Source organism: Heterodontus francisci, chromosome 19, assembly GCF_036365525.1.
Source record: "Heterodontus francisci isolate sHetFra1 chromosome 19, sHetFra1.hap1, whole genome shotgun sequence".
Taxonomy (NCBI): domain Eukaryota; kingdom Metazoa; phylum Chordata; class Chondrichthyes; order Heterodontiformes; family Heterodontidae; genus Heterodontus; species Heterodontus francisci.
In genome coordinates, this window is record NC_090389.1 from 56,954,326 (window position 1) to 56,980,429 (window position 26,104).

Below are 26,104 nucleotides of genomic sequence, written 5' to 3' on the forward strand. Positions count from 1 at the left end.
GTGCTCAGAGGGTTAAAAAAAAAACACTTTTTTAAAAAAGGCTGTCTTCAGTCAGTGGAGAGCTGGAATGATCTCTCACCTGTCTTTAACATGCATCCCTAATTGCCCTTGAACTGAGTGGCTTGCTCGGCCATTTCAGAGGGCAGTGAGAGTCAACCACATTGCTGTGGGTCTGGAGTCACATGTAGGCCAGACCAGGTAAGGACAACAGATTTCCTTCCCTAAAGGAACATTAGTGAACCAGATGGGTTTTTATGACAATTGTGATAGTCAATAATAATTATAATATACCCTGGCATCATTACTGAGACTAGCTTTTAATTAATTGAATTCCACCAGCTGCTTTGGTAAGATTTGAACCAGTGTCCCCAGAGGATATTTTACTAGTCTAGTGACATTACCACCACTTCATTGTCTCCCTGGATGCAATGTGGTAGTGCAAATCTTTCTTAGACCGACAGCCATCTGGTACCTCAATTGGCGACTCACCTGGTTTCTAAACAGAATTCAGTTTTGGAGCTGGTTATCTGGTGACTTTAGTAGTCGACAACGTGAAAAGTCCTTGCATTTTTTTTTAAATACAGCATGTTGTTCAAGCAGGTCTGCCTGCAGGGGCTTTGCCAGTGCATCCATTCAAACAAAAGCACAACCACCCACAAAATCATGATAAGGACACTAGAGGCCTGTTTACAGGCAATCTAATTAAATGATCACATGACTTCACTCTGGGCTGGCTCAAGCTAATTTTCATTCTTGACCAATAAATTTATAGAAAACTGCTTTGTTCAGTGCTTCTTCAATGGTTTTAATCTGGGCCCTGTTGAAGAACTTAGCATCTCACATTGTAGTAGTGAAGAATAAAATTAATATTAAGTGCTAATAAAAATCTTGTTCACTGTTCTTGCTTTTCTCCTTCACATATGTTTGTCTTCTGTTCCATTTCTGGTTCTCTTGTTCCCCTTATCCACTTAACTCTCCATTTCTCTTTTGTTTCTCCTACTTTTCACTTTTGCCCTGCAATAATTACCTGGGCATGAAGAGCTGTTTAGGCTGGCTTATTTAGTCTCACGGGAGGTCTCTGCACTCAGGGCCCACAACAGGTACTTTGGTCTTTTTGCCTCTGTCACACTCAAGGATCTTTAGTACTTGGTAATCACCGCCTTGCTTTCTTTCCTGTGCCTGGGGCTCTCATAAGCACTCTTCACTCCAGTGGACACTTATACTCGGTCTGTCTTTATCTCTCTCCTCATTCCTACTCTTTTGCACTTAGTTTGATGCCCTCCTTACTCTCCTAGGATTCTCTATTGCATCTTCCTTTTCTCCAATCAGATTTGCTCATTGTATTGTATTTTTTAACTGCTGACTTCCTTGCCTTAGATTTTCTACACTGTCACATAGATCAGCCATCTCCACCCTGCTAGCTGATACCTATGCTTCTCTCTCCTCCATTCTTTGCAGGTACTGACTTGTTATCTTGCTTGTACACTTCTACTATTTCATATACTAAAAGTTGCAGCTTTTCACACTAGTAATCATAAGTAAATTAGAATGGTGCATCAGAATATTCTAGCTCACATTAACCCATATATTATCTATTGGTTGAGATTTTCCAAGGTGTTGGTAGAAACTGTGTGTTTAAAACTCACCTCCATTTTTGTTTTAGACAAGAAAAATGATGGAGCCTGAACTAAAACCCACTGCCATTCTTTGTGTCTGAAGACTTGAGGTCAGCTTTTAGAACAAGGGTAGCCAATTAATTAAAGGCCACATGCTGAAAAAAAAACATTGTATACCAAGAATGTCACATATTTTACATTTTGTGTTCTTAGATTACCATAGAATCTCACATCAGAGAAGGAGGCCATTCCACCGACCTATGCCAATTGTTTGAAAGAGCTGTCCAATTTAGTTCCAAACCTGAGCTTTCGCACCCTCCCACCACCACCCAGAACTCTGAAAATTATTCTTCACCAAGTCCAAATGTCTTTTGAAAGTTCTTATGAAATCTGATTCCACCACCCTTTCAGGTTGTGCGTTCCAGATCTGAGAGCATTTCCCCTCTATTTCTTTTGCCAATTATTTTACATCTATTATCTCTCATTACCGACTCTTGCTAAAGGAAACTGTTTCTCCCTACCTGCTGTATCAAAACCTCATAATTTTGCAAAGCTCTTATTAGGTCTCCTCTTAACCTCCTTTGCTGTAAGAAGAATAATTGCAGCTTCTTCAATCTCCTCACATAACTGAAGTCCCTCATCCCTGGTATCATCCTGCTAAACTTCCTCTGTACCCTCTCCAAGGCCTTGACATCCCTTCTAAAGTGTGCACCCCCAGAATTGTACACAATACTTGAGCTGAGGCTTGACCAGAGATTTGTAAACATTTTTATATTCATTACCCCTATTTACAAAGCCAATGGTTCCATACACTTTCTTAGCAGCCTTATCAATTGCCCTGCCACCTTCAAAAAGTTGTGAATATGTACCCCCAAGCCCCTCCGCTCTTGCTCGTCCCTCAAAATAGTACCATTTAGATTATACTGCCTCTCTGTGTTCACTCTCTCCAAGTGCATCATTTCACACTTGTCTGCATTAAATTGCATCAACCATGTGTCTGCCCATTTCACCAGTCTGTCGAAGTCCTCTTGAAGTCTGCTACTTTCCTGCTCACTTACTCCGTTGCCAAGTTTTGTATCCTTCACAAACTTTGAAATTTTACTTTCTCATCCCTAGTCCAGGTCATTTATATATAACAAGAAAAGCAATGGTCCTAATAGCAACCTCTGGGGGAAACCTCACTGCATTTTTCTCTCCAGTCAGAAATCCACCCTTTCGCTGCTACTCCACACCTCCTATCCATAGCCAATTACGTACCCAAGTTATCATTGTCCTTTTAATGCCACATGCGTCCTTTTTCCAACCTACCTTCAGCAACCTCTCAGTTACTTCATGAAAGAACTCAGTCAGATTAATCAGACATGATCTGCCTTTAACAAATCCATGCTGGCTGCCCCTTATTAACTCATGCCTTTTTTCCTTTACAATTATTTCTAGTCATTTTCCCACCACTAATATTAGACTGTCTGGCCTGTAGTTAGCAGGTTTATTCCCCTCCCCTTTTTTGAACAGCAGTGTAACATTTGCAATTTTTCAGTCCTCTGGCACCACTCCCATAACCAAGGAGGATTGAAAGATTGTTGTAGGAGCTTCTGCTATTTCCACCCTAGCTTCCCTCAACAACCTAGGATGCATCCCATTTGGACTGGGTGACTTGCGATGTGTTGTAGAATCATTTCCTCCCAGTCATTATGAATGGATAATATTTAGCACTGTCAAACCCAAAGCAACCTGTTCAAAGGTTATGAAAAGTCATCAGTTGATGAATCAGCACTTCTCTATATTGAAGATCACCTGGAGAAAGCATTGAGGGAAGTATGGTCACGGAATATATTCTAGTTGGGGACTTCACCAAGAATGGCATGGTAGAAGCACCATTGATTTAGTTGACTCCTGAATTATTCCACATGCCCTTCAGTAGAAACTGAATGCACTGGATACAGCAAAGGAAATGGGCCCTGACAACATCCCAGCTGGACTGTTGCCCACCGGAACTAGATGCCCTCTCCTCCCTACCAAACTGTTCCTGTACAGCTATGATACTGATATCTACCCAACAATGTGAAAGATTGCCCAGGTTGGTGCTATCCACAAAAAGCAGGATAAATCTAACCTGGCGAATTACTGACATCTCAGCCTGCTCCTGTCATCAGCAAATAACAGAAGGCGTCATCAATAGTACCATCAAGAAACACTTGCTCATCAATAACCCCCAAAAATTCTGCTTCCAATTCCAATCAATTTGTTTCATGAAACAGTTTTTTTTCTAAATTCATGGAAGTATTTAATTTTATACATTTTTCTAGAAGTTGTACTTGGAGTCCTTCTAAGTTTCGCTTGACTGCAGCATATATCCACCAGACCTTCATCCTCTGTAATTAGATGCCTTCCTTATTCCCTGTGTGGTCTTGGCCTCACTTTAAATGTTAATGTATTTTTTAATGTGCTTATAAATCCATTATTGCTTTCTTTTATGTTTTCTGCAAGTCTATTTTCATATGCCTTTTAACTCTTCCAATCTCCATTTTCATCCCACTACTTCATTTCTAAGATCAATATATCAGTTTAATATTGATCTCTATTTATCTAAGGAGCTCTATATTTCTCTGCACCTCCTCTTTGCCTGAAAGAAATATATTTATTTTTTACTTTGAATCTTATATTTGAAGTTTTCCCATTGCCGATTTTGGAATGTTTTCTAACTTTTTGTCCAGTTAATTTGGACCAGATCCCTTTTTATGTCACTGAAATTTGTATTTTTTCCAATAAAACACCCTTATCTTTGACGTCATTATCTTTTTATATTCTATTATGTGACCACTCATTGCCAATGGTTCCCTGACTCTCACATCAGCTTTTTACCCATTTCATTTCCAAGGACAAAATTCAGCAAAGCTTCTTTCCTTATTGGACTATAAAAATACTGATCTCAAAAACATACCTGGATATATTCTGAAAAGAATTCTCCACTGTCACCACACATGTTACCCTTATACATATTTCCTGTCATGTCCAGCAAAACCATTCAATGTGTTTCAGACTTAATTTTTCTTAAATTACAAGTGAGTCTGAATGATGGCAATTATCTCAATTTAAGTACATTCACCAGTAATTGCAGTTTTCAATCTGCATGAAAAAAATCCGACCTGGAGTTTTAACAGTCACACAATTCTGTGGGAGGATTCACACCTACATTCGCTGGGAATGATTCTTGCAATCTAATGCAGGGAAAAGCTATTTCAACACAACTGATAAATGTTACTGATGTCAATCAGAACATTGAATGAGAAAAGGTTCTGTGATATTACCTATGTAACCACCTTATTGCATTTTGCATACATTTTTCATCGGCAAAGCAAGCAGCAACATAAACAATAATACTGGAAACATAAATCTGTTGACATAGCCTACCAATAGAAGTGGTTTCCTCATAAGAGCTTGGTGTTGAATATCCACTGCAAGTACTGTTTAAGATTATAGCTCAGTGATTCAGCTTGTATAACGAAAGATTTATCATGTCAAGACAGATGTCACTTCTAGTCTGCTTTTAGTCAGTACAGACACAGTATGCAGCCAGTAGCTGACTTGATAGCATCTGACTCCTTATGAACTAGAATTGCTGAAATGGAATGCTAAAGTAGCTTACGTAGGCAGCAATACTATGGCTAGAGAAAGATAAATATTTCATTGCAATGCACCATAAAATGTTATCTGAATTACACAGTGTCAACAATTGCACTTCAAGATGGAGTAGTCAATTTAAACTACAATTGGCCATGTATTCTTTCAATAATTTTAGCAAGAAAAAAGATAAGATAAAAAGTGTGCAATGTTGGTAGGAAGCATTAAAGGACTACTTATTCAGAGTTGGGGTTGTTCCAATGTTTCCTACTCCTCCAAAAATGATTAGTGAATTTTTAAAAGTTTTTTTTTGCATGCTAATGGTGAACTCGTGCAACATAACATTTTAAAGTTTAGAAATAGGAGCATAGAGTACAAGAATAAAGAAGTAATGATGAATTTAAACCACATATTGGTTAGGCCACAATTACAGTAATGTGTACAGTTTTGGACATTCCATTTAGAGAAAGGACATTAAAGCCATGAAGCACGTCTACATTCCACATACATTCACCAAGATGATACAAACATACGAATTTGATTGGTCGGGCCGGGTTTGAAGATGGTGACGGCGTCTCCGCTGCAACTGTTGAGAGGAATTTTAAAGGAATTGAGGAGCCAAAGCCCGGGCCCGGGCCGCTTTTACCGCGACTCCACCGCCTATAAATATATAATGGATCAATTCCGGAAAAAACAGTTTACCAGTGAAAAACTGTGCCGTGCCCAGCAGGAGCTCTATCACCAGGCCTCCACCTACATGTGCCTGCTGCAGAGTGTCCGGCAGCACCTGGCACTACACCAAGAATACCACAGCAAGGGAGAACGGTCACCCCATGAAGTGGCACAGCTTGTCGGATTCAAACTGCCATAGCAACCTGGAGGCAGAGGATGGGAAAAGTGAGAAGGAATGAGAACTTCCAGGAGCCTTGCTGGATCCATTGTCACATTGTTCTGTGTAGCCCCACTTTCTGGAGTGCATCATATTCATGAGAAAGTTATTGTAATTACTGTGGTGGTGTTACTCACTGACAAAGTGGATATGTACCAGTGGCAAGTCATTGTTTCTTGTGCACTGTGGAGCTCTCAGTTTCTTAATGGCTCATGAAGTAAATAAAAGCAGATTCAATTTTTAAAAAAAGATATAAACATACGAATTAGAAGCAAGGGTAGGCCACTCGGCCCTTACAGCCTGTTCTGCCAATCAATAAGTTCATGGCTGAACTGATAACTTCACATTTCCACCTACCCCCGAAAACCTTCCACCCCTTGCTTATCAAGAATCTATCTACCTCTGCCTAAAAAAATTCAAAGACTGCTTCCACCACCTTTTTGTAAGAGAATTCCAAAAACTCACGACCCTCTGAGAGAAAATATTTCTCCTCATCTCTGTCTAAATTGGGCAACCCCTTATTTTTAAATAATGACCCCCAGTTCTAGATTCTCCCACAAGGGGAAACATCCTTTCCACATCCACCCTGTCAAGACCCCTCAGGAACTTATATGTTTCAATCAAGTCACCTCTTACTCTTCTAAATTCCAGCAGATACAAGCCTAGCCTGTCCAATCGTTCCTCATAAGATAGCCCGCCCATTCCAGCTTTTGGTCTAGTAAACCTTCTCTGTACTGCCTCCAATGCATTTACATCCTTCCTTAAATAAGGAGGCCAGTAATGTACACAGTACTCCAGATGTGGTCTCGTCAATGCCCTGTATAAATGAAGCATAACCTCCCTACTTTTGTATTCAATTCCCTTCACGATAAACGATAACATTCTATTAGCTTTCTTAATTATGTGCTGTACCTGCATACTAACCTTTTACGATTCATGCACTAGGACACCCAGATCCCTCTGCATCTCAGAGCTCTGCAATTTGTAGCCATTTAGATAATATGCTTCTTTTTTATTCTTCCTGCCAAAGTGGACAATTACACACTATCCCACATTATACTTCATTTGCCAAGTCTTTGCCCACTCCCTTAACCTATCTATATCCCTTTGTCCTCTTCAAAAGTTACTTTCCTACCTATCTTTGTGTCATCAGCAAATTTAGCAACAATACCTTCAGTCCCTTCATCTAAGTCATTTACATAAGTTGCAAAAAGTTGAGGTCCCGGCACAGATCCCTGTGGCACACCACTTGTTACATCTTGCCAACCAGAAAATGGCCCATTTATGTCTACTCTCTGCTTCCTGTTAGCTAGCCAATCTTCTATCCATGCCAATATATTACCCCCTACACCATGTGCTTTTATTTTTTGCAATAACCTTTGATGTGGCACCTTATCAAATGCCTTCTGGAAATCTAAGTACAATACATCCAATGGTTTCCCTTTATCCACAGCACATGTAACTCCCTCAAAGAACTCCAATAAATTGGTTAAACATGATTTCCCTTTCACAAAACCATGTTGACGCTGCCTGATTACCTTGAATTTTTCTAAATGCCCTGTCAAACAGTCTTTAATAATAGCTTCTATCATTTTCCCTAAGACAGATGTTAAGCTAACTGGCCTGTAGATTCCTGCTTTATGTCTCCCTCCCTTTTTGAATAAAGGAGTTACATTCGCTATTTTCCAATCTAACAGAACCTTACTCGAATCTAGGGAGTTTTGGAAAATTAAAGCTAACACATCAATTATCTCACTAGCTGCTTCTTTCAAGACTAGATTAGAGATACAGCACTGAAACAGGCCCTTCGGCCCACCGAGTCTGTGCCGAACATCAACCACCCATTTATACTAATCCTACACTAATCCCATATTCCTACCAAACATCCCCACCTGTCCCTATATTTCCCTACCACCTATCGATACTAGTGACAATTTATAATGGCCAATTTACCTATGAACCTGCAAGTCTTTTGGCTTGTGGGAGGAAACCGGAGCACCCGGAGAAAACCCACGCAGACACAGGGAGAACTTGCAAACTCCACACAGGCAGTACCCGGAATCGAACCCAGGTCCCTGAAGCTGTGAGGCTGCGGTGCTAACCACTGCGCCACTGTGCCGCCCTAAAGACCCTAGAAGGAAGTCCATCAGGACCTGGGGACTTGTCAGCCCGTAGCTCCAACAATTTGAACAAAGAACAAAGAACAGTACAGCACAGGAACAGGCCATTCGGCCCTCCATGCCTGTTCCGATCTTGATGCCTGCCTAAACTAAAACCTTCTGCACTTCCGGGGTCCATATCCCTCTATTCCCATCCTATAATTGTATTTGTCAAGATGCCTCTTAAATGTCTCTATGGAACCTGCTTCCACCACCTCCCCCGGCAACACGTTCCAGGCACTCACCACCCTCTGTGTAAAAAACCTGCCTCGCACATCCCCTCTAAACTTTGCCCCTCGCACCTTAAACCTATGTCCCCTAGTAACTGACTCTTCCACCCTGGGAAAAAGCTTCTGACTATCCACTCTGTCCATGCTGCTCATAACTTTGTAAACCTCTATCATGTCGCCCCTCCACCTCCGTCGTTCCAGTGAAAACAATCTGAGTTTTTCCAACCTCTCCTCATAGCTAATGCCCTCCAGACCAGGCAACATCCTGGTAAACCTCTTCTGTACCCTCGCCAAAGCCTCCACGTCCTTCTGGTAGTGTGGCGACCAGAATTGCACGCAATATTCTAAGTGTGGCCGAACTAAAGTTCAGTACAGCTGCAGCATGACTTGCCTATTTTTATACTCTATGCCCCGACCGATGAAGGCAAGCATGCCGTATGCCTTCTTGACTACCTTATCCACCTGCGTTGCCACTTTCAGTGACCTGTGGATCTGTACGCCCAGATCTCTCTGCCTGTAAATACTCCTAAGGGTTCTGCCATTTACTGTATACTTCCCACCTGCATTAGATCTTCCAAAATGCATTACCTCACATTTGTCTGAATTAAACTCCATCTGCCATTTCTCCGCCCAAGTCTCCAACCGATCTATATCCTGCTGTATCCTCTGACAATCCTCATCACTGTCCGCAACTCCACCAACCTTTGTGTCGTCCGCAAACTTACTAATCAGACCAGCTACATTTTCCTCCAAATCATTTATATATACTACAAACAGCAAAGGTCCCAGCAATGATCCGTGCGTCACATCCCTCCATTCAGAAAAACACCCTTCCACTGCTACCCTCTGTCTTCTATGAACGAGCCAGTTCTGTATCCATCTTGCCAGTTCCCCTCTGATCCCATGTGACTTCACCTTTTGTACCAGTCTGCCATGCGGGACCTTGTCAAAGGCTTTACTGAAGTCCATATAGATAACATCCACTGCCCTTCCTTCATCAATCATCTTTGTCACTTCCTCAAAAAATTCAATCAAATTAGTGAGACACGACCTCCCCTTCACAAAACCTTGCTGCCTGTCGCTAATAAGTCCATTTGTTTCCAAATGGGAGTAAATTCTGTCCCGAAGAATCCTCTCTAATAATTTCTCTACCACTGACGTAAGGCTCACCGGCCTATAATTTCCTGGATTATCCTTGCTACCCTTCTTAAACAAAGGAACAACATTGGCTATTCTCCAGTCCTCTGGGACCTCACCAGTAGCCAATGAGGATGCAAAGATTTCTGACAAGGCCCCAGCAATTTCTTCCCTTGCCTCCCTCAGTATTCTGGGGTAGATTCCATCAGGCCCTGGGGACATATCTACCTTAATGCTTTGCAAGACACCCAACACCTCCTCCTTTTTGATAATGAGATGACTGACACTATCTGCACTCCCTTCCCTTGGCTCATCATCCACCAAGTCCTTCTCCTTGGTGAATACTGATGCAAAGTACTCATTTAGTACCTCACCCATTTCCTCTGGCTCCACACATAGATTCCCTTCTCTGTCCTTGAGTGGGCCAACCCTTTCCCTGGTTACCCTCTTGCTCTTTATATACTTATAAAAAGCCTTGGGATTTTCCTTAATCCTGTTTGCCAATGACTTCTCATAACCCCTTTTAGCCCTCCTGACTCCTTGCTTGAGTTCCTTCCTACTGTCTTTATATTCCTCAAGGGATTTGTCTGTTCCTAGCCTTCCAGCCCTTACGAATGCTTCCTTTTTCTTTTTGACGAGGCTCACAATATCCCGTGTTATCCAAGGTCCCCGAAACGTGCAAAACTTATCCTTCTTCCTCACAGGAACATGCTGGTCCTGGATTCTAATCAACTGACGTTTGAAAGACTCCCACATGTCAGATGTTGATTTACCCTCAAACAGCCGCCCCCAATCTAAATTCTTCAGTTCCTGCCTAATATTGTTATAATTAGCCTTCCCCCAATTTAGCACCTTCACCCGAGGACTACTCTTATCCTTATCCACAAGTACCTTAAAACTTATGGTCACTGTTCCTGAAATGCTCCCCTACTGAAACTTCGACCACCTGGCCGGGCTCATTCCCCAATACCAGGTCCAGTACGGCCCCATCCCTAGTTGGACTATCTACGTATTGTTTCAAGAAGCCCTCCTGGATGCTCCTCACAAATTCTGCCCCATCCAATCCCCTAGCACTAAGTGAGTCCCAGTCAATATAGGGGAAGTTAAAATCACCCACCACTACAACCCTGTTACCTTTACATCTTTCCAAAATCTGTCTACATATCTGCTTCTCTACCTCCCGCTGGCTGTTGGGAGGCCTGTAGTAAACCCCCAACATCGTGACTGCACCCTTCCTATTCCTGAGCTCCACCCATATTGCCTCGCTGCATGACCCCTCCGAGGTGTCCTCCTGCAGTACAGCTGTGATATTCTCCTTAACCAGTAATGCAACTCCCCCACCCCTTTTACATCCCCCTCTATCCCGCCTGAAGCTTCTAAATTCTGGAACATTTAGCTGCCAATCCTGTCCTTCCCTCAACCAAGTCTCTGTAATAGCAACAACATCATAGTTCCAAGTACCAATCCAAGCTCTAAGTTCATCTGCCTTACCTGTTATACTTCTTGCATTGAAACAAGTGCACTTCAGACCACCAGTCCCGCTGTTCTCCGCAGCATCTCCCTGCCTGCTCTTCCTCTTAGTCTTACTGCCCTTATTTACTAGTTCCCCTTCATTTATTTCACTTGCTGTCCTACTGCTCTGGTTCCCACCCCCCTGCCACACTAGTTTAAACCCTCCCGAGTGACGCTAGCAAACCTCGCAGCCAGGATATTTGTGCCCCTCCAGTTTAGATGCAACCCGTCCTTCTTGTACAGGTCCCATCTGTCCCTGAAGAGATCCCAATGGTCCAGATATCTGAAACCCTCCCTCCTACACCAGCTGTTCAGCCACGTGTTTAGCTGCACTATCTTCCTATTTCTAGCCTCACTGGCACGTGGCACAGGGAGTAATCCCGAGATTACAACCCTAGGAGTTCTGTTTTTTAACTTTCTACCTAACTCCCTAAACTCCCTCTGCAGGACCTCATCACTCTTCCTGCCTATGTTGTTGGTACCGATGTGTACCACAACCTCTGGCTGTTCACCCTCCCCCTTCAGAATGCCCCCTGTCCGTTCAGTGACATCCTTGACCCTGGCACCAGGGAGGCAACATACCATCCTGGAGTCTCTTTCAAGTCCACAGTTCAGTACCACTTCCCTGGTGATTGTAATTTTCTTCAGTTCCTCCCTCCCTTCCATTTCCTGACTTACAGCTAATACTGGGATGTTACTTGTATCCTCATTGGTGAAGACCGATGCAAAATATCTGTTCAGTTCATCTGCCATCTCCTTATTATCCATTATTAATTCCCCAGACTCACTTTCTATAGAACCAATGCTCACTTTGTTAACTTTTCTTTTTTAAATGTCTCTAGAAATGCTTACTATCTGTTTTTATATTTCATAGAACATAGAACATAGAACATACAGCACAGAACAGGCCCTTCGGCCCACAATGTTGTGCCGATCCTTTGTCCTCTGTCAAGGACAATTTAATCTATACCCCATCATTCTCCTTTATCCATATACCTATCCAAAAGCCTTTTGAAAGTCCCTAAAGTTTCTGACTCAACAACTTCCCCGGGCAAGGCATTCCATGCCTCGACCACTCTCTGGGTAAAGAACCTTCCCCTGACATCCCCCTTATATCTCCCACCCTTCACCTTAAATTTATGACCCCTTGTAACTAACTAGCTTTCTCACATACTCTAATTTTACCATCCTTATCAATCTTTTAGTCATTCTTTCCTGTTTTTTATATTCTATCCAATCTTCTGACCTGCCTCCCATCTTTGTGCAATTATAGGCTTTTTCTTTAAGTTTGATACTATCTTTAACTGTTTTAGTTAAGCACGGATGGCGGGTCCCACCCTTGGAATTTTTCTTTCTCGTTGAAATGTATCTATTCTGTGTATTCTGAAATATCCCTTTAAATATCTGCCACTGCGTCTCTATTGACCTATCCCTGAACCTGATTTGCCAGTTCACTTTAGCTAGCTCTGCTTTCATGCCCTCATAATTACCTTTATTTAAGTTTAAAATACTAGTCTTGGACCCACTCTTCTCTCCCTCAAACTGAATGTAAAATTTAATCATATTATGATTGCTGCTAACTCGGGGCACCTTAACTATGAGGCCATTAATTAATCCTATCATGTTGCACAATACCAGGTCTAGTATAGCCTGCTCTCTGGTTGGCTCCAGAACATATTGTTCCAAGAAGTTATCCCAAAAACATTCTATGTACTCCTCATCTAGGCTACCTCTGCCCATCTGATTTTTCTAGTGTATATGTAGGTTAAAATCTCCCATAATTATCGCTGTACTCTTCTGACAAGCTGCCATTATTTTTTCCTTTATATCCCGTCCTACAGTGTGGTTAATGTTAGGTGGCCTGTACACCACTCCCACAAGTGACTTCTTGCCTTTATGATTTCTCAACTCTATTGAAACTGCTTCTACAACCTCATCTCCTGAACTTAGGTCATCCCTCTCTACTGCGCTAATACCATCATTAATTAACAGAGCTTCCCCTCCACCTTTTCCTAGCTTCCTGTCCTTCTTAAATGCCATGTACCCTTCAATATTCAGGTCCCAATCTATGTCATCCTGCAGCAATGTCGCTGTAATGGCTACCAAAGCGTCCTTATTTATTTCTATTTGTGTTCTTATTTCATCTGTTTGTTTCAAATGCTATGTGCATTCAGATACAAAGCCTTTAGTTTTGTCCTTTTATTATTTTTGTAACCTCTAGCCTTATCTGTTGATTTACTCTTAGATTTGTACGCTCTGTCCCTTCTTGTCACAGTCTGTTAATCATTTCCCATATTAATACCTTTCGCTCTTGCCTTGTCCCTACTCCTTGATTTACCATATCTTCCCAAATTTGATCCCTTGCCCCCACTATTCAGTTTAAAACCCACTATACTTCCCCAGTTATGTGGCTCGCTAGAACACCAGCCCCAGCATGGTTCAGTTGTAGACCATCCCAATGGTATAGCCAGCACTTTCCCCAGTACTGGTGCCAGTGCCTCATGAACCAGACCCCACTTCTTCCACACCAGTCTTTGAGCCACGCATTAATTTCTCTAATCTTTATAATGCCAATTTGCACGTGGCTCAGGTAATAATCCAGAGATTATTACCTTTGAGGTTCTGCTTCTTAATTTGGTGCCTAGTTCCTCATACTGACTATGCAGAACCTCTTTCCTTAATGGCCTTGCCTCTCCCTTTCTCTATAACCTCCTCCAGTGCTCCAACCTTACAACCATCCAAGATCTGTGCTCTCCTCCAATTCTGGCCTTTTATGCACCCCTGGTTTTCTTCTCTCCATCATTGGCAGCTGTCCTAAGCTCTAGAACTGCCTGCCTAAAGCACGCCACCTCTCTACCTCTCTCTCTTCCTTTAAGACACTCCCTAAAAACTACCTGGTTGACCAAGCTGCCTTAAAGTCTCCTTATGTGGCTCAGTGTCAAATTTTGTTTGATAATGTTCCTGTGAAGTGCCTTGGGAAGTTTTACTATGTTAAATGTGCTATATAAATGCATGTTGTTGTTGTTAAGGGAAATTTGGATAAATATTCAAAATAGAGAAAGATACAAGACTATGGGGAGAGAGCAGAGCAACAAAATTAGTTTTGGATTTCTTGAAGAAAGAGCCAGCATGGCCACAATTGACACAATGGCGTCCTTCTTTGTTGTAAACTTATATGATTCTTTAGTAATAACTGATAAATCTACAATATGTATCTACACTAGTACCTGTTGTAAATATGTTCAATGTAATACCACAAAGTAGTTGGCAGGAAAAAAGACAGAGGCGCAAGGGGAGAGCCAACTGTGTAACAGCCCCGACAAACAAATTTCTCTGCAGCACCTGTGGAAGAGCCTGTCACTCTAGAATTGGCCTTTATAGCCACTCCAGGCGCTGCTTCACAAACCACTGACCACCCCCAGGTGCTTATCCATTGTCTCTCGAGATAAGGAGGCCAAAGAGAATACCACAAAGAGACCTTAAAGGTACAGACTTGGATACAAATAGATCTATTACAATGCGAAGCTGGTATGCAACTTTTGCACACTTCCAGCCATTGTTTGTGAAAGCCATAATCTGTGCAGTACACTTTATAAATAAGCAGTGCCAGATCAGCAGGAAGCATGAACGACATTAAGATTTTCAAATAGAAAACATTGATGATGGAAACTCAGTCGAAATACTCTGAGGCATGGTATGACTGATACAGGGGGAGGCAGTGGTGTAGTGGTAATGTCATTGGACTAGTAATCTAGAACCCAGGCTAATGCTCTGGGGATATGGGTACGAATCTCACCAGATGGTGAAATTTGAAGGGCGGCACAGTGGCGCAGTGGTTAGCACCGCAGCCTCACAGCTCCAGCGACCTGGGTTCGGTTCTGGGTACTGCCTGTGAAGAGTTTGCAAGTTCTCCCTGTGACCACGTGGGTTTCTGCCAGGTGCTCCCACAGCCAAAGACTTGCAGGTTGATAGGTAAACTGGCCATTGTAAATTGCCCCTAGTGGAGGTAGGTGGTAGGAGAATGGTGGGGATGTGGTAGGGAATATGGGATTAATGTAGGATTAGTATAAATGGGTGGTTGCTGGTTGGCACAGACTCAGTGGGCCAAAGGGCCTTTTCAGTGCTGTATCTCTCTATGACCATGAGGAACAAAATCTTCAATGTGATGGCTTTCCCAAGAGATTGTAAAGCATTAATGAATATGCCTTTCTGACGAAGACTTTCACATTGTTGTGGGGTCCCAAAACTGCAACAATTGCTTGAAATTGATAGGGCTTGTTGAATCTCAACAGATGGATTGTTGCAAAAATGATCAAAAAACCAATGCCCACTTTTTCTAGATTCATGATAAAAGGCAACCCAATGTGTGACTAGATGAAAAGATCTGTGCATGATATGGGCACTTGTGGCTGGCTTTATATGACTTCTTACCCTAAATACAAGACAGTTTACGACATGTTTCAGCACATGTGAAGAAAAATCCAAGGAAGGTGGATTTAAATATCAGTAATAGATTTATCAGAGCTAGATGCAAACTAGGAGATCTAAATGATGTGCCCTGTCATTAAGTCTATTTATTTATGAAGAATTGCTCGCTTAATATTCACCTGCAAGACCAATACTATATTAACCTTTATGTAAAGTTTATTTACTTCTAGAGATGACTGCTTTATTTTATATCTATTATAGCTCAACTGATTGTCAATAAGTGCACAGCATACTGAATTTAGCACCAGCTATAATCAGTCAGACAGGAAGTAAAATACCGAGAAGACAGTACAACAAATCCAACAATACAATATAGGATAAGATTCCAGCTTATGTAAATTTTTATATTCCTATTCATCAATATGAATAATGTTAACTTACAATAAGCAAACAAGTGCAAGCTTTTCCATCTAATCAAACTGAACTATGATGATATTTTGTTAATCTGTACTTTAAAATAAAGCATCTTCCTGATAAATTGCAATTTCCTTTTATATTTCTGTGTTTCAGTATTTAATGAATTTACATAGACTTATGTATCAGTTAGGACATTTGCTTCATGGTTCAAGCCCCACTGGTGCTTGACAATTGAATTCTCCAGCCATGTGTGTGATGTGATTTGATGCTGTACAGCCTGGCTGTTGGATCTCATGAAAAAATTGACACTCAGTAAATGGAGCTCCTGACAAATAAATTACAGGGCAGAATGATGTATGGAGGCTATCAGCAATGATGGAGAAAAGAAAAAAAAGACAAAGAAAGAACAGTAATTAAATAAAAGCTGCAAGTTATATATCTGGGCAAGAAAGAAAAATCCAACCAGTAAATTCTAAAAGTGAGAATGACAGCCTGTGTGCTATTACTGCACTTGTTTGGTGATCTCCCAAAGGAAATTTTTAAACTTCAGAAGAATGAGAATTATTTATTGTTTTCCCATACATTTCTTAAAGAAGGGATTTATGCTGAGGTGTAATTGCAGAGGCACTGCAGCCTGCAGTTCTCCAGTACCTACCTATCTGCTTCGTGTATAAGCCCAGTCAGTCAGTGTTGGCAGATTGGTGGGGAAGGTGGGGGGCAGGGAAGAGAGACTTTGAAGTTAACCTGGATCCTGTCCTTTCTCAGTGTACGTTCCTCCCAGCACAGCAGCAGTAATGAAATGATTTGGCTGGACAAATGGCCAACTACCAACCCAAGTGACATCAGATAACCCAATATATGTTCAGCACCATATTGCATGATGTATTTATTTACTAAACTAGTCAGGAGTTCTGATAATGCACACAGGTAATAAAAAGAATAATGTGCTGTCATGAAAATATCTGGGCATAGAAATTCAGGTGATAAACAAGCACTGCAGGAACCAATATGATGTGTAATATATATGTGCTCAATCCACACTGGGGGCTGGATTTTATGCTCATGTTGAAGGCGGGATCATTGCCAGAAGGGCCAGAGAATCGTGCAGAGCCATCTGCCATGGAACTTGGCGCCATAATGCTCGTTTCCGATTTTGTCGGAGGTGGCGAAGTACCAACATGATGGCATCATCATTTAAATGTTTTACGTACGTACATTTGAATGTCATTCACCATGATTCAATGCTGTGTTGGAACACTGCAAGTGGATTGTGTTTGAAGGTGGAGTGGGGGGGGGGTGCGTCGGTGTTGGAACACTGCAAGTGGATTGTGTGTGAAGGGAGGGAACTCTGTAAGAGAATTGTGTTTGAAGGTGGGGTACTCTGAGAATGTATAGGTTGTGTTCGTTGGGGGAGGGCATTACAGGGTAGTTTAAATGGTGTTGGTATGGTAATGATGACTCGCACTTATTGAAAAGTTGTCAGACCAACATTAATCCATTCTACGGAGCTACCGCGGGCATCCTGCGGAACCAATATTTACACACTTCCTTGCCCAGACAGGTTTACTTTAGCTTTTGAAGGATGCCAAAGGTCCAATAGAGATGATATATGCAGGGCTGTCAACCTTTTAAAGATGGCGCCAGCACCTGCTCCAACATCAGGTGATGCAGTGAACGGTGTGTCCCCTTCTGCCTCCGCTACATGATTGTGGGGGGTAGGGGAACAGCTGTCTCCATAATGCTAAATAATTGCCCGCCGCATAATCATGGCAGCGCAGCCGTTGATGTCACAGGTGGGACTGCCGCCATTTTGCGCACTTGCCACTGCTATCGGCAGCAGGATAATAAAATTCAGCCCTGGGTATGTGCTGTATGTCATATTGATTAGGGCACCCTGTAGTCATCCAGTGCACTAGCTTAAAACTGGTGTTAGTTCCATCGCTTATAATTTTAATGGAGAGTAAAAATGGGATGGAGAACAAGTGGCTGATTTGAATCTGTCAGGTTCCTGCCGGATGGGTTAGGTTAAAATTATTCCCTGGGCAGGGGGGGAGACATTTTTCATTCAATATCAGTTCATTTAAAAAAAACAGTTGAATGTTAAAGCTATCTAATTACCTTGCCTGTGCTGGAGTGACAGTTGGAAAAGGTCAATGCTAATGGTTTGCACACATGCAACATACATCAATACCTAATATGTGTCAGACAAAGAGAGGCAAATAGAAAGATAAAGTGTGATTGAAAGAGAGAGACAGAAAAACACAGTGGAGAGAAAAGCAGGCAGTTTCTGACAATAGCATTTAACTGACAGTGTGGCAGATTATCCAAGTATTTCAGGAAGAAAAGATAAATCTAACCCAGCCAATTACCACCTTAGCAGCTTCCTCCTAAGCATCAGTAAAATGATGGAAGGATTCAGCAATAGTGCCATCAAATGACACTTATTCACTAATCACCTACTCATAACATCCAGTTTAGTTCCTGTCAGAACCACTAGCCGCTAGACCTCGTCACAGTTTTGATTCAAAAATGGATACAGGAGCTGAATTCTGACAGAGAGGTGAGAGTAGCCCATGACATCAAGGCAGCATTCAACCAAATATGTTTCTAGCATTACTGAGGTCTATGGGTGTTAAAGAGAAAACCTTGACACAAAGGAAGATGATTATGGTTGTCGGAGACCAATCAGCATCGCTCCAGGACATCACTCAGGAGTTCCTCAGGGAAGCATCCTCATTCCAGCCATCTTCAAATGTTTCATTAATGACTTTCCCTGCAACCTAGGTTAGACATAGGACAATTTGCTGATGATTCCATAGCATTCAATTCCATTCACAACTCATCCAGCAATGATGCAGCTCATGTTAGCCTAGAGCAGGACTTCAATGGCATTTAGGCTGGAGCTGAAATAAGGGCCAGGCATTTTGAATGTGAGGAAGTCCAGCCCTCTCCCTTTGACTTTCAATAACATCAGCATCGCTGAGTTCCCCACCACTAACATCTTGGGGGTCATCATTGACTAGAAGCTTATCTGGACCAGCCATATCAACATTGTAAATAAAAAAAACAGAGCAAACAGTGAGCACTCTGCAATGACTCACCATATGACCCCTCAGAGCCGCTCCACCTTTTAGAAAGCTCAGGTTAGGAGTGTGATGAAATGTTCACCAATTGCCATGATGGGTGTACAGGCAACAAACCTCAAGAAGCTAACATCATCCAAGAAAATAAATGTATTGGATCAGTACTCTTGCCACTAGACCCAATAGCAACCCCTACATCACTGGCTCACTGTGGTTGTAATATGTACTAGCTACAGGATGCACTGCAGCAACTCACCAAGGTCACTTGGTGAAAACAACAGAAAACACTGCTGCTCAGGCATCTGAAGTTGAGCCTCAGCCGGTAGACCCTCTCTGGAGCGTAGCTTCTTCTGTGCGCAGGAGGATGCTGGTGTGCCCCTCTACATTCTTCCCCAGCCTCTCATTCCCAAGGCTGGCCCTCCTCTGTGTCCCTAGACTGCAGTGGTGCCCCTGCCAGTACATGTGCCTCCCTCCCTCTCTGCTGCTCCTTCTGCTCAATGGAGACCTCGAAACCAGGGTGAATGAGGTCCATGACCTTAAGTGCAAGGCTTTCACGGCGAACGGCCCCCACCTCCTCTCACTAGTCATCTCCAATGAGGTGGCACTGCCCCGATGGCACCCTGGTGTGGCTCCCTCACTGAGATAGCATCTTGTCCCCCACTCCTAACAGTATTTCCTGATGCCCTCCCTCCTCCAGCCTTGCTGACATGCACGTTGCCTCACCCGATGGCTTCCCAGTGAAGCCAACATTGACCTCCTTTCACCAGGTAAGGTCCTGAAGCCCCATGGTTCCCATGTGCCATCATTTAAATGTAAAACGGAGAATAAAATTGCTCTCTATTGGGCTTTTAAGTACCTTAATTGCCTTCTCGCCTCATGGATGTGCAAAGTCCGCCCCCCATAATATCTGTCGAGAGTAAAATCCGGAAAGAATGTCTTCCATCGCTATTTTATGCCCCCCCGCCACCTCTGTTTCCATCTCCAACAGTCCCTTAAAATTCAGCCCACTGAATTCCAAACAAGATTCCTTACTAAATGATCAAAATTGGACAGATTGTTATTTTAAGTATGAACTAGTTGGTGCCTCCGCAGCGCAGCTTCCATTGTTCCATTCCAATCAGTTCCATTGAAGAATGGAGACTTGCCAGTCTTGAATTATTTTTGTGGGCTCCAGAGGAGCAAGAGTTAGGAGTCAGGAGCTCAGGATGTAACAGCAGCAGGTAGCTAGAAAAGGTTATCTTAAAACTTGAAGCAACTGAGTAGTAGAGCAAAGTCACAGCAGCCATGTCTTCCAATATAGTCTGGTAGAGTCGCGTAATCCTGATAGCAGAGAAATCCAGAAGCTCGGGAAGTCAAATTTGAGCAGAGTCCAGACATTGAAAGGAGTACTGTAAAGACACAGAACAAGCAGGTTTGGGGATGGAAAATGCAATATACTCTGTATAGATAGCTTTAAATTTGTAGCATGGACTTGTTGTTTAGGTTAACATGCACCCACTGTTAGGGCCAGGGGATCTTAAGCTGTGGAGGAGAGGAGATTGGAGCAGGGGGTAAAAAATAAAGGATGCAATGGATGACCATGGATAGAGTTGTAAAGAAGAAAAATTCAATGAAGAAACTGCCTGTCCAGAAACCATCTTTGTTGCAATTTATATTTTCAGAAGGTGTTTAGTAAGGTGCCATTTAGAGATGGAAAGAGACAGAAAATAAAGACTAGTGATAGATAGTTTTTTTTTAGATCGACAGTTTGTGAGTAGTGGTGTGCTTCAGGGATCTGCATTTGGACTTCCTCAGCTTAAATAATGCTAACATAGGTATAAGAAGAAAGATATTAAAGTTTGCTAATGATGCTAAAGTAGGAGCAGGGCAGACTGTGGGAAAGAATTCCTGCAACATAAAACATTCATTATCAAAACACTTTTCAAGGAATTCATTTGGATTCATCATATTTTATGCATTTTTCTGGATAATATTTAAGACATTTAAATATTGTTGCATTTAAATATTGTTGCAATGTAGAATAACTGCAGGTTAAACAAACATTGAGATTTTCTTTTAGATAGATTTATTGCAACACTTCCAAAAATTGGTGGTTTAAATCAGGATGGAAATCAAACTGGGGCCATTTATCCTTCAGTTTGAGACTACTTTAAAACTTAAATTACTATGCAGAGCGTATGCAAAAATAAATTATGGATTACAGAACCAAGAACAATGTAATCATGCTATGGGTAATGGTGCATGCATGCATATGACTCAGCCGCATCATCACATAGAATAGAAACGTAGAATGGTTACAGCACAGAACGAGGCCTTTCAACCCATCCTGTCTGTACCAGCTCTCTGCAAGAGCAAATCAACTACTCACACTACCCAGCCCTTTTCTCGTGGCTGTGCAAATTTTTTCTCTCCAGGTTTTTAACCAATTCCCTTTTGAAATCTATGATTGAATCTGCCTCCATCACACTCTCAGACAGTGCGTTCCAGATCCTAACCATTTGCTGCGTAAAAACTATTTTCTTCACATTGCTGTCGGTTCTTTTGCCATTCACCTTATATTGGTGTCCTCTGGTTCTCGACCCTTCCACCACTGGGAACAGTTTCTCTCTCTACTCTGTCCAGACCTCTCATGATCTTGAACACCTCTATCAAAAATCTCCTCTCAACCTTCTCTTCTGTAAGGAGAGCAACCTCAGCTTCTCCAATCTATCCTCGTAACTGAAGTCCCTCATCCCTGGAACCATTCTCGTAATCTTTTCTGCACCTTCTCTAAAGCAAGTATTTTTCCTTAATTTGAATTAATATTTTCCCCAGGTCAATGCCACAATGAAAAGAATAATAATATGCAGCATGCTCAATTTGTGAGAGATGGCTCTGCCGATATTGTAATGGAGGGGTTCTGACATGAAACAGGTCCCCTTTATCAAATTTACTGGTGAATAATTTTTGACTGTACTGATTCCTGGGCAAAAAAAAGATGCTTTTTATCTGCAGCCTGGCAAGCATGGCTGCAACATGTCATCAAAAGGCAAATGTTGGCTTTCTAAAGTTTATTGAAGTGGGTAATAGTGACACAAAGGGTTAGGATTTCTTAAGTATTCCTACTCTTTTAACAGCTTTGCCTGCTCTATTTGCCAACTGTTTACTCCAGAACAGATCAGGTATTGTTAACGATACAAGTTGTAGAATAGTTGTAATGAAACAGAACTTGTTATTCTTGCAGAGACGGATGAGCAATATTACAGTCCATCTTCCTCAATAGAGTTATTGACTTTGTCTTTTCATTACCAAAGGTAATGAATGTTGTTCTACTTTCTGCTTAATTCTGTCAATATGTGTTTTACAGATCTCAGGTTTGCACTTGATTTTGTCTCAAGTCTCTCCTATAAGCAGATGCAATGTCCTTTATGATTAAGAGATAATACTAATACCTAGCTCTATGACAGCATGTGTGACTTGTCCTCCCAAGCTTCAGGCACTACTGCTAGGCAGCCAAATCCAAGTGATTATGGCTTGGTTCATGGCCTCCAAGTTAACCCCATGGCTGACAATGGAGACCAGAACCTCCCTACCAACCCCTTTGTGTATATTACCATTTACAGACCCTCAGAAAAGACCAAGAGAAGTATACAATTGACACTGTAACCCTCTCATCCAGGAAGATGACTGTGACTCCCTGAAGATTCCATTGGGTTCATAAGCTTCACCTCAAACCGTTTAACAGGAGTTCTCAGGAGGACTTCCTCAGGTGAAATCAGAGTCTAGGAAGAAAAACAGATCACTAAACCCTGCCACGCAGGGAAGATAATGCTTTTTATACCAAACAAATGCCGTCTCTCACTGCTTGACGAAGGCCACTATCTCTGGATGAGACAATATCCCAGGACCCTGCAATAACCAGCTCCATGGCCAAAGAGATAGGACAGAGTTACCTGAGGGAAGGATGTCCCAGAATGCTTCACGGCCAATGACATACTTTGAAATGTGGTCACTGTTGTTTCATGTGCAAATGCAGCAGCCAATTAGCACACAAGGTCCTACTAATAGCAAATGAGATAATTACCAGATAATCTGTTTTAGTGCTGTTCATTGAGGGAGGAATATTGGCCAGGATACTAGAAGAAGTTCCTGCTAGTGTTTTATGCGCACTTGAATGGGAGGGTGCAGTCTCGGTTTAATGTCTCATCTGAAGGGTGGCACCTCAGAGACAATATAGCATTCCTTCTAAAGTTGCACTAAAGTATTCCTTGTTCATAGAATGGTTCTTGAACAGATGAACTCTGACTCAGAGGCAAGAGTTTTACATTGAATCAAGCAAACACTTGGAAGCCTAGATATGACATCCACCTCAAAGTTAAATGAGGTACAATGGTACAAGATATGCAGACAGAAAACCACCAGCTGCACAAAATCACTCAAAGGCCAACTCAAGAACATACATTATACATATTACATCCCATAGAAGCTCCACAAATTACATCCCTCCGTATCAGACCACTACCAGAAAAGGTGCGGCCAAAAGACCACTTCCCTACAGATACTCCAGTTATGCTCCTACACTGAGTCATTCCAGACAACTGTCCAGATGATCACACCACTATGACTGGCCTTTTAACCACAATGCTGATCAATGCTTTCTGGAGAACAAGGGCTTCCCAACGAGCAGGATAGTATAACAATCTCTATTAACTGCAAGAAGGTGAATCCCACTAATTTGCAAGTTGTAGCTTTTACCACAACCTATGGCTGAAGCATATCCCAATCAAAATGACTGTTGTCTGGCCTCTGCCAGCAACTGGAGAAATCCTAAGCAGTCTGGATGTTCACCCAGTGCAGTTGTAAATCGCCTTCTAGCACAACCAGCCACTCACTGACCATGAAGGACAATGATTACAACTTGCATTAGCCTGGCCTTCACCTGACCACCTTGTCCCTAGAACGAATTAATTATCAGAAACCAAGACCAAACAAGTTGCCTCAACCCCTTGACTCACATTGTTTTAAGCATAAGCACAGTAATCTCCAGAAACCTGGACGTATCTATACACTCCGCTCACAGGTACCCTGTATTTAAAATATCCATAAGCTTCAAACATTTATGTATGAATGTTCATTTTTAAGAACGCAAATAAAAATTGATAAAATGTAGATAATAATTATTCAAAAGTTCAATCAGGTCATCAATGCTGCCAAAACCATTTCTACATATATTGTCTAAAATAGTTTGAGTATCTTTGATATTCATTTCTGCTGATGAGCACAAATTTGACTTTGTAGACTTAGTTACAACCTATAAGAATAAATTAGTGCACAGTATTATTTCAAGCTTCCTCTAATGAAGTTCCAAGAGATAAAATCTGAATCTATTGTGCATAAGCAGCTTGTTATAGTGTCTGAGTTACACCACAGGGACAATGATTCACATGAAGTGAACACCCAGGCATTTGACCTATAAATTACAGGAGCAGATTAACTTTGTTAATGCAACTGAATACTGCTGTGTATCATACTTGACTCATCCTTAAATCATGAATGCCTTCTCCATAAATAATTTGGAAATAATTCACATTAAATAATTACTCATGTTCACATTCATAAACATGTAGATCATGGACTCTGTGAAAAAATTCATCCTGGCAAAGAAATTATGTGGTAATTTCATAAACAGTCTTGAGCACTAATCTGTACAGAATAGACCCATTTGTAATAACAGAAGTAAAAACTACCTGATTCTGCATAGTTTAATTCATTTTTCATACTTTGTTCCTCAAACCATCTATGTTATTCTAAACTCATTTAAAAATTCACAAAAGATCTGGCTTAAACATGGCAGTTTATTGTATACTGTAACATAAAAGGACAGAGAGAATCAACACTGGGAAGTTTAACTGTCAATTTACTTAGTTTTCAACAATATACCTTCCACGCAATATGCATTTCCTGGCACCACATGAAGATAGGCATATCTGTGGAGAGGCACATATTTTATAGTACATTTTTTAAAATTATATCTTCCTGGGATGTAGGTTATTATGACCGAGTAGTTGGACAGCTTCATCTCTCCCCCTAAACCTTCCTGTCTCTCTACCTCTCTGTTCCAAAAACTACTGAATAAAAACATTAATGAAGATACAGAAGGCAATTTTATTCTCAAATTTAACAATATTATGAAATATGTAAGCACTTTTAAATTTATTCTCAGGATGTAAGTGATGCTGGCAAGGGTGCATTTATTGGCCATTCTCAGTTGTCCTGAAAAGGGCCTTTCCCTGAACTTCAGCAGTCCTTGTGGCGATGGCACTCCAATAATGGTGTAAGGTAGGAAATTCCAGGACATTGAACCAGTGACAATGAAGTGGCGATATATGTTCAAGTCAGGATGGTGCGTGACTTGGACATGATGGTGTTTCCATGACTTTGCTTGTCATTCTCAGTAATAGCGGTCAGAGTGGAAGGAAGTACTGTTCACCAAGACTGCGCCTCTCCAGGGATACCGTCAATGATCTACGTGCCATGATGCAGGATGAGCTGAGCCCCATGGAACCTAGTGGGCACCTGATGCCAGTGGCACTGAAGGTTATCATGGCACTGAACTTCTATGCCACCAGATCATTGCAGGGATCCACTGGAGAAATGTTTGGAATCTTGTAGTCTGTGGCACATTGGTGCATCAAGGAGGTCATCAAAGCCCAGTTCAGGAGGACCAGCGGCTTTGTACTCTTCTGCACTGATCCAAACAGTCAAGCTGAGAGGGCTAAAGGATTTAGGGCCATCGCGAGATTCCCCCATGTGCAGGGGGGTCATTGACTGCACGCATGTGGCCATCAAGGTACCCGCAGAGCAGCCTGCTACTTTCATCAACAGGAAGAACTTCCACTCACTCTATGTACAACTGGTCTGCAGCCACCGCAAATTGATCCTACAGGTGTTTGCACGATTCCCGGGAAGCAGCCACATGCCAGGATGCCAGACCTTTTCCATTCCCCCCACCCCCACCCACCTTGGAGACCAG

The 26,104-nt window shown here is 41.9% G+C and overlaps 1 protein-coding gene across 1 annotated transcript; it reads left to right on the plus strand.

Annotated features, from left to right (window-relative positions):
* Positions 1-5,799: 5,799 nt before the first annotated feature.
* LOC137380342 (protein FMC1 homolog) lies at positions 5,800-6,108 on the plus strand. Its single transcript, XM_068052270.1, has one exon. The coding sequence runs from the start codon at positions 5,800-5,802 to the stop codon at positions 6,106-6,108; it is 309 nt and encodes a 102-aa protein (XP_067908371.1).
* The last annotated feature ends 19,996 nt before the right edge of the window (positions 6,109-26,104 follow it).